This window comes from Mirounga leonina, unplaced genomic scaffold (assembly GCF_011800145.1).
Source record: "Mirounga leonina isolate KUSES-001 unplaced genomic scaffold, KU_Mleo_1.0 Mir_171, whole genome shotgun sequence".
Lineage (NCBI taxonomy): Eukaryota > Metazoa > Chordata > Mammalia > Carnivora > Phocidae > Mirounga > Mirounga leonina.
In genome coordinates this window covers 13,323,636-13,338,043 of record NW_023270436.1, presented here as the reverse complement: position 1 = coordinate 13,338,043, position 14,408 = coordinate 13,323,636, and the positions used below count along the sequence as shown (strand labels likewise).

At 44.1% G+C, this 14,408-nt stretch overlaps 1 protein-coding gene across 1 annotated transcript in view; it reads right to left on the bottom strand.

Annotated features, from left to right (window-relative positions):
* The window catches only part of FBXW8 (F-box and WD repeat domain containing 8), a 120,357-nt gene that overhangs the window by 75,236 nt on the left and 30,713 nt on the right, over positions 1-14,408 (bottom strand). Inside the window, exons 3-4 of the mRNA XM_035017086.1 lie at positions 10,714-10,878; positions 7,862-7,950 (exon numbers count right to left, since the gene is read on the bottom strand). Coding sequence (XP_034872977.1) covers positions 7,862-7,950; positions 10,714-10,878 — 254 coding nt within the window. The remainder of the gene's footprint in view (positions 1-7,861; positions 7,951-10,713; positions 10,879-14,408) is intronic.

The following is a 14,408-nucleotide window of genomic DNA, read 5'->3' as shown; positions in this document are numbered from 1 at the left end:
TACGGCTTTTAAGGACCATCCCCATTTAAGGGCAATATAAGGAATTTATCGTTTTCAGTATTGTGACTCAGAGGCATGCAGGACACAGTCTGTGAACCTAACCCATCAATTCTACCACTGTCTCTACCTAGAAGGCAAGAAGCCAACAAAAAAGGCTCAATACACTGGCAAGGAGTGTGAGGCTGGGTAGATGCAATGGTGTGTCCCACATGTACTTCACAGGTGATGTGGGAGGACATACAGGATGGCTGATACAACTTCAGCCTCTACAGAGCCATATTCATACAACCGTTCCCAAACGAAATCACAATTCTATTCTGATCACGTGCTCACAGAAGCCAAAAGGAGCCCCGTTATGAGGCCACAGGCCCGGATTAGCAGATAGTTTGAGTGTCAAATCCAGTACATTGGTCGTGGCTGCCTATAGCTCTGTGTTGACAAGGATTCTGAAGCTGTATTCCAGCAGCTTACCAGAAAAATAAATGCTGGGCTGGATTATTAACACCCACCCTTGGTTTGGGACTGGGGAGTGACAGCATGTAAGCGAGTTATTTGCATCCCTGCCCCATACAAAACTCTATCTAGCCAGCTCCTCGTCATCCTTCCAGACTCAGCTGAGAAGTCACTTTCCAGGAGAACCCGGCCTGACTGAGCCTGTACCGAGCGCCCTTCCCTAGGGTCTTACGGTGGATGCCTTGCTCTCCCCACCCTAGCGTCTCCCACGTTGTTCTGTCACCACCGGGGCTTGTACCTCTTGCCGCCTGGGAGCAAGGGAGGGGTGTGCAGTGTTCATCTGTGCTTAGTAAATGTTCAGTGAGTTAATTTTACTAACAAACTCAGAGGACAGAACTGGTTTAAAGCCTATCAAGCAATTAGGCAGAGGTCCCTAAAAATGCAGCACCCACATTTCAAGAACCATTTTTGCCCTTACCATGCAGAGGCTTTAAGAACTATTCACATGCTCCGTACTTAATTTAGTAATAACCAAAGAATACAAATCAATGAAATCAAGAGTATTTACTGTTTTCTGTGAAACATGACTGCGCTGTATTATGCAATTAACAAAATGAACTCAACCCCACGGTGCAGTCTTTCTGCGGAAAAGCACTACTACAGACATCAAGTGCAGCTTAAGACGCAGCGATTGAAAACTAATGAACATCTTAATGGACCTTACGAGATACATGCACTACACACTTAAAACTGTTTTCCATACATCTTGGTTAATCACAATCAATAGAGTCAGAGTCAATGACGGTTATGCAGAGTTACTGTAGCTGTGGCCCTTCCCATTATTCCTTGGAGAACCAGAGATGGATAAACGCAGCCATGAGTTCACCAGTATTTATTAAGGAGATTCTGGAGCTCCTTCATTAAGGATATAATAAATGTAATGCTCTCCTCCAGTCTCTTATCAATACCTTACCTCAGACTTATTTACCAGAAGAGCACGTATACCTCACAGCAGAAAATAAATAAATTTAGAATATTTTTAAAAAGTGGTCCCTAGCGGGTAATGATCGAATCCCTTACGGCAAACAGTCCACTGTCATAACGAGCAACAGCACAAGAACTGTATAAACCAAGGCTGAAAGAAAAACTGTGAAGAGAAAAAGTGCTTTAAGGAGGAGAAAGATAGCAAGCATGTCCTTACTAAGTGAGGTGACCGTTGTCTAACACAACGTTATCATGGGTCTCTATTTACAAAGCAGGTTATCTTAAGAGTCTCAAAGCAATCCACAGGTATTACCCATTTTTTATACATTCCCCTGAAACTAGCCAAATCTTAAACCCCGTCCTTGTCATCTTTAGCTCCTGGGTAGAATAGATTTTAAAATCCGGGGCAAATATACACAATTTCAGAGCAAAGCCTTATTGTGGCATGGTACATGGTCAACGAAAAGGCACATTTTTAAGTACTGGGAAAAAGTGGAGGAAAAAAAAAACAAACAGCTAAAAGCAGGGTATTTCAAGTTACCTTAGACGCAGGACTGTGTTTGAACCATTATTTTCCTTAATCATAAACTGGAAACTCAAAGCTTTGCTTCCAGCCTACAGAAGGCTGGGTTGTGTGGACAGACAGAGCTAATAAAGATAAAAAGCCAGAACAACAGCCAGAAGTCACTTGGCTGCTAGAGGGAGGCATCTGCACTTCTGTCACCTGACTACTTGGGCACAATTGCCCTAAAGGGAACAGAGGTGGATGAAAGTGCAGGAGACCAAATAGGACAACGATATTTTAAGGGAAAGTAGAGAGCTAATATTTTGCAACATTAAATGATAATTTTCCCTCCAACCATTCTTGGCAGAGGAGGAACACTGATACACGGTCACTGTTCCTTCTAACAAAGGCGGAAACTGGACCCTAAAAAGGCAACATCACAGCAACAGAGAATGAGGTAGAAACACATTTAGGAGTGTTGAGAAAAACCTCGACACAAAGAGGGTGCTTGATATTTTTTTTTTTTTTTTTTTTACACCAAAAGGGGAGGAAAGAGTCCTCTAATGTGAATAGAGAAGTATGCTCTCTTATGCAAACTGAAATGCTTCAGACTTACGAATCTTAAGTAACAGTAAGGAGGGAGTTTATTGCAAAACACCAGCATACTCCTGGGCATCTGCTAAAAGCTTCTGGTGAGCTAATAGCTTAACGGTTAGCAGAGCTGGCACAAGGCCTCCAGTGAGCCCCAGCTTGACTTTCTCCCGCAAGTTTTACCTGAGACACTCTCCTTCACTAGGTGGCAGCAAAGCAAACATACTTCTGGCGGATTATACCTAGACCTACAGCTCAGGTTTAGAATGTGGCCTTTCTGAACTCATGACGTCATCTGTTTTCAACGCTCTTAACTTCCAGAGTGCAACTGGGGACAAGAAGAACAGTCTCAGCATCACAAAACAGGACAGGGATGTTTTCATATGCTCATCTCTTTTGTTCTTTTGCTTTAATGATAAACATAATTTGAGAAACGTTTCAAAATTCTCAGAGCTATCACCGAAAAACCACACTTCCACATCACTTATTATCAACAAACTTTCCAGATAAGCTCTCTTCCAAATACTCAGAAAAGCACATACCAACCCTCACTGAATTTCAGGAGCACTACCTCATCACAGAGAAAATGCAGCCGGAGGCTGAACTCTGAGACAGACAGGGGGTTTACAGTATGGAGATTGGTGGCTTCTGAACACAAAATTTTCTCAGGTTAAAGAAATGGGAAATTTGGGCTGAAAGAACAAAGTAAAGGTTGTGTCTGAATCACTCCGCCACAGTTGAAGGAACTTCTTATCTACCCAGCAAAGATAACAACTGCCTCTGGTGTTTTCTGGGACATTGCACATCACTGCTAAGTGGCCAGGTGAGACCACAGAAAGGCAAGAAAGGCCGCAGGAGGAGCCTGGGCAGGTCAAAGATGAAGTAAAAAGGCTCAAAGTGCAGGGTCTCAGGAGCGTGAGGAGTTTTCATTCTGTACACACTTTCCTCAAAGTTTGAGTCCTGGGTCCAGTGTTAGGCTCCGAGGGTACAGAGAAGCCCAATGCACCACCTCCACCATTTTAAGAGGGATACAGTTAACAAGACCCAATATTGCCAAGATGTGGAAGGGGATGGGCCAAGAAAAGGGCACTGGTTTGTGAGCACCAGTGACCTGAGAGAGAGTGTAGCTTGGTGGAAGGGCTGAGATGGAAACCAGATTGTAGAAGGTTAAGACGTGAATGTGTCCTCTCTTGTTATTTATGGCACCGGCAGAAAGAGGGAGGTAGATTCAGGAGAGCAGGCTTGAGGGATGGTTTTGAGACTTCAAACCAAAAAGTTAGACTGAAAGGAAGTTGAGAGTTAGGAGGGCTTTTTAAAAATAATTTCTTAATTTGGAAAATATGAAAATTCATTCCCCCAAATCCAGTAATGGGACTCTAGCCTAGAAAAATAATCACACTGGGGGGATAAAGACAGACGTAGGACTCTTTATTCTACACATTTATATGCAATTTAAGGTTTCTATAGTTAGCATGTGATTTTTAAATATTTTTTTGAATTTATGAGAGAGCGAGAGAGCGCTCATGAGCAGGGGGAGAGGCAGAGGGAGAGGGAGAAGCTCCATCCCAGGACCCTGAGATCATGACCTGAGCCGAAGGCAGATGCTTAACTGGCTGAGCCACCCAGCCACCCCAATAAGCATGTGTTTTATAATTTTTAAAGAAGATTGACAGTACTGAAAAAAGGAAAAATCTGTAAACCTCTATGTAAAATATTCACATTATATAATAATAAAACACAGGAAATTAGGATACAATTATATCGTAGGAGTTTTGTAACAAATCAAAGAAAATGAAAAGCATGTACCACCACCAAAAAAAAATCTCACCAGTTTAGTGAGGAATAAAGGCCAAAATAAAAGGTAGGTTAGGACTATGTAAAAATGTGCATAAAAAAACAACGAAAAATAACTTATGTACACAAAAACCGTAACCAGATCCGTGTTAGCATGCTGGGATTTCAGGGACTTTTTCTCTTCTCTGCTTTCTAACGGTTTTGCAAGAACAAGGTTTTACTACCACTTCTTCGTTTTTAACAGAAAAGAATGGCGTAGGCCACGAAGGAAAACCCAAAACGAAACGGTCAGAGATGAGCCGTTGGAGCAGCAAACGGGGGCTTAGGAAGGCAGCCCTGCCACCTGGCCCTCCATGCGGACACTGCACAAGAACGGTGGAGTGTGCAGTGCACGCGTGCCCCTCCCGGCCTGCCAGACCTCCGAGCCTCAGGCAGCCGTGCAAAAGGAGGGTTTTGGAACAGTTTACCTCCACGGCTCCTTCCAGGTTGAAGAGGACATGATTCTACGTGGAAAGGACTAAGAAATCAAGGACCAGACACATCAGGGATTTCTCCAGGTTTCCATGTAACACACAGTATCCAGGTGGGAGGGGGTTCTGCATATTAAATTGTAATGCTTCTTTCAGACAAAACAATGTACAAGCACTGTGGGGCGCTTCATATTATATACCACCTCTAGCTTTAAGAAAAAAAAAAAAAGATGCTTACAAATTAACTGCACCGTAAATACATGGCTGTGAATTATTTCAAAGTAAAGCCACAACAGAAAACAAAAATGTTAATTACGGCAAAGCTACACTATAAGCCGCAGTCACTCCTCCAGGAGTTAGGAAACAGGCAGATGCTGGGGTGGGGGTTAACAGGCCAGGAGACTAGACACCCTGGGAGGAGACAAGACTGGAGATGGACCTTAAAAGCGGACTGGGTTTCTTTTTGGGGTGATGATAATGTTCTGGGATTAGACAGTGGTACTTACACAGCCTTGTGAGTATACTAGAAATTACTGACTTTGACAGTTTAAAACAGTACATTTTATCGTATATGAATTAGGTCTCGATTAAAAAAGAGAGCGAGAGAGAAAGAGATGTGGCCAGAGGCAATCAGGAACTGTGGGAAAAGCCAAAGGTACCCGGAGGAGAGTAATCAGGAGAAAGTTAGGTTGGAAACAAATTTCAAAGAGCTTGGAACATAAGGAAAAGGTAACTGGAAGTTACCATCTACGAGACCATAAGGGAAACAAAGACTCATGGGAAAAAGAGCAAGAGATCAAAAGTTCTGACAACAATATCTGCTTCCTCCACCGGAACACAAGCCTGGGGTAAGAGGCTTCATCCAGGTCCTGCTCAATTGACGAGTACTCTGGGTCTTGGGTGAGCTTGAGTGAATGAGTATTTGAAGGTTAGTCTGGTTTGAGTGAGAAGTAAGGAAGACCCAAGCCGGGGTCAACTGTGAGGCTAATTGTAATAAATTACTCTAGGCGACTCCAAACCAGGAACTTTTTACACAAAGGCATGAGAAGATGGGAAGAAGCAAGAGATTCTGCAATAGCCTTTGCTGTCAGTTATAAGTAAACCTAATCACTTTCAATGCAAAGATGTTACACAGTTTAGTTCTAGGCAAATAAAACTGAAGCCTCTGAGCAAATTCTGCCCATTTTTAAAGGGAGAAAAAGGAAATGAAGAAGGAAAATTTGAGAAACACAGGCTAAGTAGACGGGCAAGAGATGGTGAAGTGGCCAGTGTCTCTGTAAGTGGCTCCTTGAAGATACATAGCTGCAGAAAGCCGGGTGAATACAGCATTGATTGGGAATGAGGTAACCACAAACACCACGGTCTCAAATGAAAAGGGATTCGAGATCTGACCCAGAAAACAAGCATCGTAACCACCAGATAAAATTTTAATGATAAACACAAGATGCTCTACACACAAGCAAGATTGAAGTACCCGATGCTAGGCCATAAACATAAGGTTCTCTTAGAAAGAGGAGCCGGGAGGAGCCTCTCTGACCCACAGATCACGTTTCATCTTATCGATCCACGAGACTCTGCCATCGCTTTGCGTTGTGCTGGCATAATCTGTAATGTTGAGCAGATCTCAGGGGAACGGGGAGGCAGGAAAAGAAGGGCTGGCATCTGGACTCATGGCCAGCCTGCCTTTGTGAGGTGCGTGTCCAGATTAATCTCCAAAGCCAAGTATGAATTTAAGTCTCCTTTATCTCTAATTTCCTTTATGACTCTCAGTCCAATCTCAACATTCTGTCCTCAAAGGCCTCCTGACACACCAGGAGACCTCTTTAAGCTAGAAGGACAGAAGTCCTTTCCGAGTTACCACGGAGTCTTAGAATTTGTAGGCAGAAAGGACTTTATGCAGCATGAGCTCTTAGACCCACATTTTAGCAATGAGAGGCAAAAGCCTAAAGCCGCACTGATAACTGAATGAACAGAATTCCAGATTTCAGGTCCATTCATCTTTCTAAAAACAGTGGTTCTATAGCACTCCCAAAAACGGCATTAACCTCTGAATTGTGGCCAGCAAAACAAAAGCTAAGGAAGTGTTCTTTCTGGGCATATCTAGTTTAAAGCAAAAATATTTTTTCTAGGCATTGTAGATCACAAAACATTAAAATAATCTGTTTGGAGTTTTAACTCCAACGGTGCCCTTTAAAGAATGCTTCTTAAGCAAAGAGTCTTCTTTAAAGAAAAAGACTCACCTACTACCAAGCTCTTCAGGCCAAGATTTGTTTTTGGTTTCCTCCAGGTAGGAACCTCTCCTGGGGCGGGGGGGGGGGGGCTCACCCCAAAGCCAATCCAGACTCAGGGTTTTAAGTGTCCTGGTCTCTACTTAGGGCATTAAAAGTATACAATGAGACTGTAGTTCAAGACCGCTTCCCAATCCAAAGATGAAACGGGTCTTCTCACTGTACATTAAAGAAATACACAAACTGTATTTGCATCCGTGTTAGTAAAATTGGAAGAATTGATGAAAGGGGTTTTCGGAACAGAAGCCACAGGAATTTACAGAAGCTAAGATTAAATTTCTTGGTGATGAAGACAACTAAAAAGCCTATTTCAGGACAAGGTAAGCAGCAAATAGGTACTGTGTGGTGGGGGAAGGAAGATTATGTGTGGCCACGGCCCTTTCTCATAATAACGGCTTCAGAACGAGAGAGTAAGAACAGGCTCTGTTTGTGCCAACACGTATTATTCTTGCTTGACTTTTTTATGTCTTCATAAAACACAGACTGTTTGCCTTAATGAAGCTCTAACCTAACATGCCACAAGAGTGATTTAAAAACTAGGAAAGACATATTGAGACAAATGGATTACAGCTCTACACTCTACACTATTCGCTTCTCACCACTAACTTCAGACTCTTGAATACTTAACAGAATCATGGAGATTTTTCCATCTCAAACCTGGGCTATCGTGGGAAGGTACGAGCTCTCAGGGACTGGGACTCTGAGGGTGGCACACGAAAAAGGAAAGACCTTAAGATGAAGAGTTAATCATCAAGTAAAAAATTGCGTTTGCTTACCCAGCAACAACAACGCCATCATGGGAGTGCACGTCGCACAAAACCGCGTCAGGGATGTGTTCCAGTTCACTCACGGCGCCTTTGCGATTCTGCATAAGGAAAAGGGAACGCAGTTTACACCGTTCTTGTGCTCAGCGGAAGCCAGCATTTCACTTCCAGCCACGTTCCACGGCCATTTCCCACCGCACAATTGTGCTCAAAGTGGCTGGGGCATTCCAAAGGACAAAGAGGACAACTAATACGGTCCGGTGTCAGCATTTACGAGCTACCACACATAGGAAAAGCACTGAAGGGCGGGGGGGGGGGGGGGGGGACGTGGGAGTCACTGCTCCTGGGCTTGAGGGGGTTACAGGATATAAAGGCAATGTGTAAGTGACAACTACGATCCACAGTAGGTTGGCAGTGGCAAGTACCTGAAGAGATGCATCAAATGTATTTAGACAGTTCAGAGGACAGAGGTATTTAATGATATTTTACCCATCAACAACCCTTACGAACACTCGGAGGATAAAAGGAGCAAGGACATACAAAGATAAAAATCAGGATGGGGAAACAAAGACGACTGCAAGGTCAGAGGTTCATGGAAACAGTAATTTTTTTTAGATTATTTTTTGAGAGAGACAGGCAACACAAGCTGGGGGAGAGGCAGAGGAAGAAGCACGCTCCCCGCTGAGCAGACGTTTAACCGGCTGAGCCACGCAGGCACCCCGGAAACGGTACTTTTGAAGAGAACCCTAAAAGCCATGACAAGTGCCGCTCCTGCGGGGACCAGGTGGAGACACACAAGGGACAGATGTGTCTTCCACTATGTGGCGCTTTGTGATTTTGGAATCATTTGTACAAAGCTCATTACGCTGGACATGGGCCGTGCTGTGCAGGAGGCGCGTTCGTCACCCTCACAACCTGACGAGCGGACTACTGTCAGCCACACTAAGCAGAAAACGGGGGCATCCGAAGGGAAAGCAACTTGCTCGAACACTACTTTTCACACTTTGATAGGGCTTTCTTCCTAGAATCACAGTAAGAATTCCATCATTTCAGTTAGTGCATGACGCATCATTTCCCACTTCACTTGGGTAGTCCTCACTGCTAACAGGGCCAGGAGATGGGCTGAGACGCTCCAGAGAGTCTGACTCCAGTTCACTGAATCAACAACCACTTATCGAGTGCTTACCAAACAAACGGCTTTGTGCTTGTTAGAGAAAAAACAACTAGCCATTTTGTTCAACTGTATGTAACCCGCAAACAGTTATGAAGGGCCAGATGCTTGCAGGTGGGTCTCTGAACACCTTCACTGCTGCCACCTCCAGCCGGATGAGGAGGATGGAGCTGCCTCCCTCCGTGGCTTTATCACCGAAGAGGAAACAGAAACTTAGCCGCTGTGTGTTCTCAGGGTCTGACATCTCCGAATTCGAGCCAGTGTTCACTGACACTCTAGCTCCCAGGCGCACAAGTCAAAAGCATCCCTCCTTTCTGGATGCAAAGGCCCCAGTTATTGCCCAACTGGCCAGCTCTCCTTTAATACCAGCCCCTCCTGCAGGGCCGGACCCAGCTTGTCTAAGTAGCGCCGTCGAACCTTCATGGCTGCCTCTCACTGACGTCCCTCATGCAGGCCCAAAGGAGCACAAGAGGGCTGGGGGCCTCCACAGGAGCTTATTACCTGGTGAGCACACAGCTGTGGGGCCCGGGTGCTTCTTATTTGGTGGTGGTGGCGTAATGGTCTAAATAAGAGCAGTGTTTCTTGAATTCAGGGTTTCTCAACCCCAGCACCAGTGACGTTTGGGGCCGGATAATTCTTTTTGGTGAGGACTGTCCTGTGTGTGGCAGGATATTGAGCAGCTTCCCTAACCTCTACCTAGTAGATGCCAGTAGCATTCTCTACCTACCCCCAGTTGGGACAAATGTCTTCAGATGTGTCAAATGTCCCCTGGGAGGCAAAATCGCCCCTGGTTGAGAACTACCTTTCCAAGGAGAACTAGCATAGCCATCCTTTCTAACTCTGCTAGAAAGTGTGTGAGTCTGCCCAGATCGAGAGTATCCGTCACTAATCAAGTTAGGAGGTGACCGGGGAAGGACAGGCACAGAGGCAATCTGTCACCATCAGTAATGAACAAAAGCTTGTTGATCTCAAAGTCTATTAGGATTAACCTTTACAGGAGTGGAGAGAGTATGTACAGGTCTACCCTATCCATACAAGGGACTAACTAGCCCCCAGGTGGGAAGAGGCACCACCACTGCCGCTGTCTCGTCATACCTCAAAACAGCTTTATGTAATGCTGTTCTTGACAGTTATTTCCTACAGAAACACTCCACTGTGCAAATTCTTAGCTGTGATCTAATATTTCTGTAGAGATTTTGAAGTGATAAACGCTATGGAAGCAAGCCAGTGGGTTATGTGAGGGGAGAGAAGACAGTACTTAGAGACATTTAAAATCTCCCTCTTATATGGTTACTGGAAATAGCATTTTCAGCTCCTCTTTGGTATCCAGGTGGTGCTTTTGCTTTCTTGGTCCATCAGCGTTGGCCAAAATGAAAGGAGGCTGCACAGAGCACTACTCCAAATCCTAACCATCAGTGGGGAGGTGATGGACACCCCAATCTCACCCCTCCTCTCCTAGAGAATAGGATGCTCCCAAGCAGTGTGGTTGAAAATGGGGGCAGATACTCTAACGGTGAACAAAATGGGCAACAAATCGCCAGCAGCGGACAGGACTCTCACCACACTCCTCCCTTTGCTTTTGGCAGTTAACCTCAGGCTGTAATTGGAGGGAGTCCGGATTTAAGCCAGGGCCTGGATTCCTGTGTCCTTGTAGGCTATTCTTCTACAGGTAATGACATTGGCCACGGCCTACCTTCCAGTTGGTTCTTAACATGTGTTCCCTGGCTCGGCACTCTTGGAAGATGAGCTTCCAGCAAGAATAATCAGAGATGCTGCTCTCGGGAAGGTGCCCTTCCTGCTGGCACAGCCTGTACCAGAGCACTTCGTCTTCTGCAATCACCTTCCACGTCTTGCTCACCTAAAACAGAAGTGACACAAATGTCAAATCCGACAATTAGAGAAGCCCCTTGTCATCCAAAAATCAATCAACACCTTTATTATTGCCCTGAGTTTATGGCAGTATAAAATGTCTCATTAACAAAACACTCTGAGGTGAAAAAAAAATACAAGCAAATGTTTCCAGTTTGATTTTTCAAGATTTCAAAACTGTTGTTCTACCAGTTCATATCACATCTCAGATGACTTGGTTAAATTATTATAGAACATGTAAGAAAAAATACACAAATACATAAAAGGCAAAAAAATGCAAACTGCAACATAGCTGCACAATCAGACACAGCTCTTCAGACCAGAATCTCTTTACTTTTTACCAACAGGCACTTGTATTCTTATACAACTGGAGACTGATGGTCTCTGAAATAAAAGCCTGTAACAAAATAAATATCCATAACTCAACACTTCTGGTCATATGAGAAATTTGAATTTATATCACATACAAAAACTTTGACTTTGTATGTATACATTTAAAAAAAATTAACAGAAAACTAAAGCTGTTCACCAGGACTGTAAATCTGATATAGAGAAATTAATGTTGTGTCTGGACAGAATTTCAAATCCCAAGAGTATGCAGAGGAAATGGCCACTTTCACTATTAGTATTTTGTCCTCCAAGCCTAACTTAGATGATGGATTTACTTCCTCACAGGACAACGAACAAAGTTGGCTAGAGTGCAACTTTGGCAAGAGGAGAAAATGATCCAGCAGATCAACATGATCTTGGGTCTGCAGCACATTCTGGTAATGTGGCATTAAGTGTTCAATACTTGCTGCCCAACTAAAGGTCAAGACTCATTCCTAATAAAGTGAAAGTCATGACCACTGGTTTACAGTAACCTATGCTCCTTAACACTCCCTTGGGGCAACCTCAAGACACTGAATACAGACAAGGAAAGGGAACAGGAGGCAAAGTAGGCAAGAGTGCACACAGCATGTGCACCGCAGACTTCCATTACACCAGGGTTCCTCATTTGAATAAGTACGGATAGGTACTTAACTTTCAGGATGGCAGAGTAAAGATCTCCAAAAATCTGCTCCCACATACAAGCAACAAGAATACTGCCAAAAATTGTCAAAAATCAACTTTCTCAGAACTCTGGCAGTTAAGTAAAGCATTTCAACGTTCTGAGGAGCATTTATTCAAGAAAAACGGCCGAGTCTTGGTAAGAACAACAACCTTCATGTTGTTTTAACTTGCACTAATTCCATCCTCCTCCTCCTCCAGGACTATAGGTAACACCTTGCTAGCCTTGAAAACCAACAGTCTTGCAACTATGGTAGCTGTAAAAACCAGCAGTCTAACAGTCACCAGAAGGGCCAGATGGCTTTACAGGTCCGCACATGTGCCATCCCCAGAGAACGGTTTCCATTTGACCTGTCTGACAGCTTGCTGGAAAGGCCTGTTCTAGAGGCTTATCTTTATCTGACCTGACTCAAAGCTTCCTCTGTCTTATCTCCAGGGCATTTGTCCAAAACAATAAGGGAGAACTGTTTAACATTGTGGCTGCCTGAGGTAACAATACCAACTGGGGCTAAGAAGAGCTGACCAAAAGCTTAAAAGGAAAACCTGGGGAATGGGATGTCCATAAGGGGCTTTGAGAGGTTCCAATGTATTTCTGGGACTCAAGAATGCCATGTACAGGGGCGCCTGGGTGGCTCAGTCATTAGGCGTCTGCCTTTGGCTCAGGTCATGATCCCAGGGTCCTGGGATTGAGCCCCACATCGGGCTCCCTGCTCTGCGGAAAGCCTGCTTCTCCCTTTCCCACTCCCCCTGCTTGTGTTCCCTCTCTCACTGTGTCTCTCTCTGTCAAATAAATAAATAAAATCTTTAAAAAAAAAAAGAATGCCATGTACATGTGTAGGACTGTGTGTATGCCAAGACCTGAAAAGGCCCTGATCTCTCACTCTGGCTAACCCTGAAGCTTTACACAAGCACAAAATGAAGGCTAAAACAGAGTTGTGAACTGTTGGCATACTAAAAGCATGCCCCAACATACAGACAGCACCTCAGCAAAACTTGGGAGATTTATGGCTTCAACATATTTAAGGAAATCTTTCCAATCACTAGCTAACCATTAAGCTAAATGAGCAGAGAATTCAGTGGTCACAAATGACAAACACCAACTGGAGAGAGAATCAGCCCTAAAAAGTCCCTAATAAACAGCAGCAACAACAAAAATAACAAACTAACCCTCCTGAAGGGAGAGAATCTGATTTCCAGAGCTGCCCATTATTTTAAAAGTCCAATTTTTAACAAGAAATATTGAGACATGCAAAGAAACAGTAAAATATGAACCATATACAAGAAGAAAAAGCGGCCAACAGAAACTGTCCTTGAAGAAGTCCAGACTTTGGATTTAGTAAACAAAGACTTTAGATCAGCTATTATACATAAGTTCAAAATACTAAAGGAAAGCATGTTTAGGAAAATAAAGTTATGAGCACTATGTTTCATTAAGTACAAAATATTGATAGAGAAAAAATTTTTTTTTAAAAATAGAAGTTTTAAAGTTGAAGAGTAGAGGGATGCCTGGGTGGCTCAGTCAGTTAAGCGTCTGCCTTTGGCTCAGGTCATGATCCCAGGGTCCTGGGATTGAGTCCCTAGGGGGCTCCTTGCTAAGCACGGAGCCTGCTTCTCCCTCTGCCTACTGCTCCCCCTGCTGTGTGTTCAATCTCTCTCTGACAAATAAATAAAATCTTTAAAGTTGAAAAGTAGAGTAATGAACAAAAAATTCAGATTTGAGCTAGCATTAGAATCAGCAAACTTAAGATTATCCAGTCTAAGGGGAAAAAAAAAAGGAAAACCACAACGACAGAAACCCCTCTTCCCCAAAATTAACAAAATTAACAGAGCCTCAGAGGCCTATGGAATACCATCTGTGTGGACCAACATAGGCATTATGGGAGTCCCATAGAGAAGTCGAGAAAGAGGTAGAAGGAATATCTAAAGAAATAATGGCTAAAAGCTTCCCAAATACGATGAAAAACATTGATCTGCACACTACAGCAGTTCACCAAACTCCATGAAGGATAAACTCAAAGAGATTCCCACCTAGACACATCCTAAACTGTTGAAACCGAGGATAGAATCATGAAAGCAGCAAAAGAAAAAAACTCTGTGTACTTCTCATCAGAAACCAGGGCGCCTGGGTGGCTCAGTCATTAGGCATCTGCCTTCAGCTCAGGTCATGATCCCGGGGTCCTGGGATTGAGTCCAACATCAGGCTCCCTGCTCAGCAGGAAGGCTGCTTCTCCCTCTCCTACTCCCCCTGCTTGTGTTCCTGCTCTCACGGTCTGTCAAATAAATAAATAAAATCTTTAATAAATAAATAAATAAGAAAGAAACCAGGGAGGTCAGGGTGCCTGGGTGGCTCAGTTGGTTAAGCGACTGCCTTCGGCTCAGGTCATGATCCTGGAGTCCCGGGATCGAGTCCCACATCAGGCTCCCTGCTTGGCAGGGAGTCTGCTTCTCCCTCTGACCCTCCCCCCCCCC